This window comes from Phaseolus vulgaris, chromosome 2 (assembly GCF_051622355.1).
Source record: "Phaseolus vulgaris cultivar YP4 chromosome 2, ASM5162235v1, whole genome shotgun sequence".
NCBI classification, from domain to species: domain Eukaryota; kingdom Viridiplantae; phylum Streptophyta; class Magnoliopsida; order Fabales; family Fabaceae; genus Phaseolus; species Phaseolus vulgaris.
Window position 1 is genome coordinate 38,002,570 of NC_143499.1, and position 6,780 is coordinate 38,009,349.

The following is a 6,780-nucleotide window of genomic DNA, read 5'->3' on the forward strand; positions in this document are numbered from 1 at the left end:
ACATAATCCTAATAGTCTGCATAATCAATATCATCATCTTGTTGTTGTCGGGGTGGTTCCTTTTGCCTTGGTGGTTCTTGTTAGGATAGTACTTGTTCAGATTGTTGTTGAATGACACTTCGTGCAACAGGAGGAAGGAAAAGAATAACGATACTAACCAATGATTTCACTTGTTCAGTGAGTCTATTATTATGTTCCTTATAATTTTGGATTTTTTTCTCTAGCAACAAAAAACGTGATGAATCCTTGGAGGAATTCGAAGGTTCATGATAAGTGAGAGTATGACCAAATTTAAATTATGAGTCAGGTCTCCAACCCTGTATATTCGACCTTTCTTCTTGCCCCAGCAACAAGAAGCCAACTTTTAGTTCTTTGTCTTTTTATGCAGGATCTATGGGGGATGATTCACTTTGTGATCTATAAGATGCAGCCTTCGATCTGACTTGAGTAAATCTACTATGAAATTCTTCCTATTATTCATACATAAAAATAATGTCATATGTACAATATAACTAAAATAAAGAAAAATAACAACAAGAAAATGTAACTCACTTGTGTCCGTCTCGATCTTTCATGAACAAATTCACCATTACTCTTCCGTATATGAGTATGCATAAATACTTCATCAATATGTGCAAGACGACCCAACTTTTTTGCCTAAAAGCAACAAAAACAAATAATATTATTGTTATGCAAGACAATATCATCCAACTTCTTAAATTGGATATAATCCAACACAGTATTATCAAATATGTAACCTTCAAACATTGTATAATAGAATAATATATAATCATAAAACATAATTTAAAATCAATTACAACAAATTCCAATGCAACTTATATGATTCGTGAATACATACCATATGAATGTACACCAACGTGATTGTCATTAACATGTGGCATTTGTTCACCATGTTCAACAAATACGAAAAATGTTACCTCTGTTATGAGTCTGAATGTCTCCTTTCACAGTAGTGATGTCTTAATTTTTCTATTTCCTAATCAACGTTTGTGTCATTCGCTATTCTTCGACTCACCACGACTTCACAACACTACAATGGAGTTATTCACCAACTCTCCATGGGTTCACGACGCGACAACGGTAGGCTATGCATTGATTGCGTCACATTTCAAAACAAGGGGTTGAGTTTGAGATTTGTAGGGTTGCAGGTGCGAAATGGAGATTAGAGATTTGAGCATTGTTAGGGTTTTCTTCACATTTGGAACCATGACAACAAAGTTATGAGAAACACGAAATGATTTTTGGAATCAAAATGTGTTATTAATTTGATTTAATTTTTAATATTTTTGTAATTTTACCCATGGATTAAATTTTTTACTCATGCTTTTTATTTTCGACCACCCTTTATCAGTAGGTAAGTGTTTATGACCCATATAATTTTTGGGTGTATCTTCTATTCCTCCATAAGCAACATTATCTACGGAAATGTTAGTGGGTTTAGCAAATTTACCCACTTCCAAAAATCAGTGGGTAATTTAGTGGATGTGAAATGTGCTACATGCAAAAAAGTGAGAGTTATGAGTGAGAACCTCCCCTACTTGTCTTTGAATGTATCAATTGGTTATTTAGTCGATAGAGTGCATTGACTTGGTTGTGACCTAAGTTGAATAATGGTCATTTACTCATTGAATGAAGGCTAATTATCTTCAAATTTAGCTCGAGGATCTAAATCAACTTTGTATTTAGAATAATTAACTCAACATTATTGTTGTGCTCAAAAGGTTGTGCTTTTATCTTCAGGTTGATCTTATATTAACTTAATTGCTTGTTTTTAGATGAAGTTGACACTAAATGATACTATCATGCTTTGGGAGTTTTAATTATTTAAAATATATGAAAAAAAATTAAGCTCCTAACTTAATAATCTCTTTCCTCCTTAATAATAATAATGATTTTGTCCTTGATAAAGATTTTTATTGTCATATGTAATGTGAATATGATCCCCGACATATAACCATATTGGAAGAGTTTTCAACTTTAACTAAAGTATAAAGAAACATAAGTTGTTGACTTGTTACTACCAAAGGTGGTGTGGAGATCTAGTCAAATATGATATGAAGAGATTAATAAGTACGTTGAACTTGAAGAAAGTGAAACAATATAGGATATCAATTAAACTTTCATGTCCATGAGCATTTTGCAAGTAGTCCAATTTGTAATGTTAGAATAGAAATGATGAAAAAATGACCTTGTGACAAATCGTTATTACTGAAATCATTTTCACTTTATGATGCCTTTTAATACGCTCCAAGTTATCAAATGATTTTTTCTGCAACTCTACAAGTTCAACTTTTAGTTCTCCTCATTCTTTTATTATACACTTTCATTCTTTTGTTGCTTCATCACAAAGATTAACAAAAATATTTTCATTATTTTGTTATATTTTTTCCATATAAACTCCAAAGTTATTAATTATTAAAAATATGTTCATTTAATCATTATCAAATAATGTGAATAATATTTAATTTTTTATAATATTGTAAACTTGAATCGACTAATTTTCTTTTACCAATATTATACATTAAACACCAAATATTTTGACTGAAAAATAAAATGTCTTTAATGTATAAATTTTGTGTTTTTATAAAATAAATTGTAAATTTAATGAAAGAAAGAGTAAAAACTTTCAATAAAATTAACCAAAAATCAAATATTAACCTACAATTAAGTTAAAAAGTAATACTTTCTATACTGTAAATGTGATTATATAACCTTTAAAAGATTAATGATGTAATTAAAAGATAAATAATAATCTTAACAATAGTTGATATATCATAAAGCTGACCGATACATTAATCAGCTATTCCGTTAATTTGCATTCTTAATAACTGATTTGGTAGGTAAATTTAGTATGTTAAATATAATGACTTTTAATAATATATAAAGCATGTACAAAACATCAACCCTCTCATTATTTTTCCGTTATAAAAATTAACATATTTATTTACTATAATAAGTAGTTTTTATATAAAAAAAAAAGAATGCAAAACTCATCAAACTTTGAAGTAAAATTAATTTTCATTTCAATTTAATATTCTTCGATCATATAAATGAATTTAATATTTGAATTTAAATAAATGAGAAAGTGAGAACCATGGTGGAGGGTGGATACTTAGGAGTGAGTAACAGAGTAGGGTTAAGTCAAGCACACACATACATACGCAATGAGCTTGTCCCTTATTCAAGGTTATTCTTCTGCCGAAGACGAACAAGACCAAGATCAAACCCAAAATTCAGACCTTGAAAATTCCGACGACGATGCCCCCGTCGCCACCGCCGTGGGCCACCCTTCTCTCGGCGACAGATCCATCTTCAACCACCTTCCCAACCCTCCTTCTGTCTCCGGTCTTCCTTCTGCCTTCGACGCTTTCTCCGAAGTAACTAACTTTCGTTGCCTCTCATGCCCTTTTCAATTCTCAAATTTGCCCCTCAGTTGTTGAATCTGTTGTTGTTGCCGTAACGGAGATTGCAGGACCGCCCCAATTTCTGAACAACAGCGTGGACGAGTTTAACAGCAACCCTTCGAGAGACGGTGATGAGCCACAAGGGAGGCAAGGCAATAGGAGGCGCCGCAAGGACAAGAAAGATTTACCCACAGGTGTTTTTTTTCATCTTTTTTTTTTCTTTCTTTTTTCTAGGGATTTTTATTTAATTGTTTGTTTTATTTTGTTTAGTTAATGGAGGAGTAGGGGAAATTTAAGAGGCTAGAAGTAGAACCCTTGTCCTTTTATTATTTTTCCTCTAGTATTTGAAAATTGAAAATATTTTAAATGGAGAAAATAAGGGGTTTTACTTGCACTGTTGTTTCTTGTTTTTTATTATCAAAATGCTACCTTGTTTTCGATCTGTTCTGTTATCGAACTTTTGTACAGAAAACAGGTTGGAAAACAAGTGTCACTTTGATGATTAAAAACTGAAAACAGAAAATGAAAATAAGAAATAAATTGCAAATAAATGCTTCCTGCTGTAATTTATAATTTTTAGACCAAGACAAGATATTTAAGCTAAGCTGGTGGTCTCCCATGGTGTAAAAGGGCATGTTTGGTTTGGAGGGTGGAGGTTGTGTTGTGGTTGAGCAAACCAAGGATTCCGTTTGGTTTGAGATAGCTCAGGTCTATCTTTCCTTTGCCAATGTTATAAAATGGTATGGTATTCATAGGGGTGCTAACACTGATTTTTTGGGTTGTTTCCTTGCATATAATTTAGACTTGTCATTTATAGTGTACAACTAGAAAGAGTATTCAGTGAAATTGATGTGGCTGTTTAGATTTGATAGCAGACATTTTTCCTGCTTTGTCGTGTTGTTATGTTGTTACTTGTGTAAGTTCAGTTGTTTGGCCTGTTTTTGGGGTAGATTAACAATATAAGCAGGGGTGTCCTCCGGGTTATTATGGTCATGTATCAAAATGGTTGATATGGCTTTCCCATGTACCATTGTTTATATGTGGATTTAACTTTGTTGACTGGCACAACAATGATCACCCCGGAAGTCACAACAATACCAGTCAGTAATGTAAAAGCTGTTGATTTTTAACATAATTGATTGGTGTCCTCTCGTGAGATTTTCACCATGAATGGCGCTGGAATCAAAATGAATAAAATCCTTTTTGACACTAAAAAGTTTATGTATGTTAGTCTTTGATTTATTAAAAAATATACGTAATGGTTATCAAAACATCAAACTTAACTGATGTAAAATAAGGCTTTCTGTTTTGTGCTCATGGACATTGTGTGAAAGCAATATGTATACCCTGCTAAATGCTTTAAGCTGCTTAAAAGTCCAACATTGAATGACTGTAATGTTTTCTATATAGTAATATGTACTTTCTTTTGTAATAAAAACTTTGTATTTTCAACTTCTTATAATGTGCCGACCCCCCTGCCAAAAATTGAGTGTTGAGCCTTCTGCCATTAGTTGCTTGAGACTAAAAAATTAAAACAAAGTGCCAACTGCTTAGGAAATTGATTCACGAAGTTTTATCCCCTCTGTTCCTTCATGGTTTGTTCTTAAGAAAATATCTTCTACAGGTTTTTCGTGGATGAATTATTCTTTGACATGCACTCACGAAGATAGAAATGCTTCTGATTCGGCTTTATTCTTAAAAGAAAGCTAAATAAATAAATTGCTTAACTGCCAATCAAGTTTAAAAGCCTCTATCCCTTTCGAAATGCTTCTGGGTTTTGTTGCTTCAGTTGCCAAATCTTAAGTGCACTTTTACCAGGAAAAACATCTAATGGGCAGTTAAAATAACTTTTTAGTGATTGTTACGGTGCTGTGATGTGTTAACTCAGCTGGTAGTTTTGTTAAAATAAAGTGAAGAATCTCTCTTAATTCTTTGCCTTTTGTGAGTTTACATTCCCGTTCATTTTGAAACTAATCAAGTATCATATTTATGATATATTTCATATAGGTGCGGTAGTAGAGGCAAAACCTCAACTAACTGGGATTCATGAGCGAGTAAGAAGTGACATTGATGGTAGCCAACCACCAACATCAGCTACCTCTGGCACGTCAGAAGGAGGCAAGCGAGTGCCAACTGCAACAAATCCTAATGCTGAAGATGCTGCAGAGCTTTTAAGGTATGCATTGGAAATAATAATAGTGAATGCACTTTGGATATAGTGTTCATGTATCACTTGATAAAATACACAAGTGAGTTTAGTTCCACCCGTTTAAGATTAGTCTATGTCCTATGAAATAGTCTCCACTAACTCTCTCAAGAATCAAAGAGTATGTATGTATATATATTATATAACATGGATGATGTGCACAACCTAAAGTGGGGAATTACTATGAATGATAAAGCATTCTCGATTCCCCAGTTCCATCTTCTGGTGCATGTGTATTATTATCTTGGAAAAAAATGTTAATGACATGAGCTTTGAAATAGATAATAGTAATAACTAGAAAATATTGTGTGTAGAATGTGCTTGCAGTGTGGGATTCCCAAGACCTACTCCAGTGCTCGTGGAATGGTGTGCCCTGTATGTGGTGATCGCCCTCCAGATGATACCAGCACAGACTCCAAGAAGAAAGGATCAACTGTCAAAGATAAAGAAAAATCTAAAAGAATGAAGGGCCAATCATCCCATGCAACCTGGAAAAGTGAAACAGAGATGCATCTTAGGCAACAGTTTGATTAGCATTATCTTTGTTTCCTTGTAAGTTAGGTTACCAGTTACCTGCTATATATAATTTTATGTGTTTAGGACTATGATTTTTAAATTGACAAATTTCGATGTTGACAACGCCAACGTTTGTAGCTTAAGTCAGATTTTTGTTCTGTAAGAGAGAAATCTCTTCAGGCTCTGTTGAATAGAACCAAGAGTTCCAGATGTCTCTAGTTTTTATGTATTGCAACCGAGAATTATTCTTCGGAAATATAAATTTTAGGGCATGTTCGAATAGTTTAAAGAAAAAGTCCTTAAAACATATTTATGATCATTTTTTAATAGTTAAGATGTATTAAGATCATTTTCTTAAAATGAATTATTACATGTAAAAAAATATTGAAAAACAGACCAATGGGCTGTTTTCTTCATCAAATATTCAGATTGTTACTTTGTTAGAATAGAATAAAATTATGGAGCACGTTTTGGTGTGTGAGATTATCATTTAAGGGGTAAGTTTAGTTTGATTTAAGAATAAAAATATATACAGGAAATACAAAACAATTAGATCTTATTCTTGAATTTACTACTTTTATCTTGAAATAATTGTTATATAGTGTTTTTCAGAAGTTATTTGTCTTATTACAC

At 32.5% G+C, this 6,780-nt stretch overlaps 1 protein-coding gene across 1 annotated transcript; it reads left to right on the forward strand.

Annotated features, from left to right (window-relative positions):
- Window positions 1-3,095: 3,095 nt before the first annotated feature.
- On the forward strand, window positions 3,096-6,442 carry LOC137811837 (plant/protein). Its single transcript, XM_068613693.1, has 4 exons — window positions 3,096-3,398; window positions 3,487-3,619; window positions 5,433-5,601; window positions 5,946-6,442. Exons 1-4 carry the CDS (start codon window positions 3,186-3,188, stop codon window positions 6,163-6,165), a joined length of 735 nt encoding a protein of 244 aa, XP_068469794.1. The 5' UTR covers window positions 3,096-3,185; the 3' UTR covers window positions 6,166-6,442.
- The last annotated feature ends 338 nt before the right edge of the window (window positions 6,443-6,780 follow it).

Bases quoted from the DNA above. Each gene is read 5' to 3' on its own strand.
- LOC137811837 (XM_068613693.1), top strand. From the start codon at position 3,186: ATGAGCTTGTCCCTTATTCAAGGTTATTCTTCTGCCGAAGACGAACAA. The intron at 3,399-3,486 runs GTAACTAACTTT...GCCGTAACGGAG, and splicing joins CCTTCGACGCTTTCTCCGAA to ATTGCAGGACCGCCCCAATT. The intron at 3,620-5,432 runs GTGTTTTTTTTC...TATTTCATATAG, and splicing joins CAAGAAAGATTTACCCACAG to GTGCGGTAGTAGAGGCAAAA.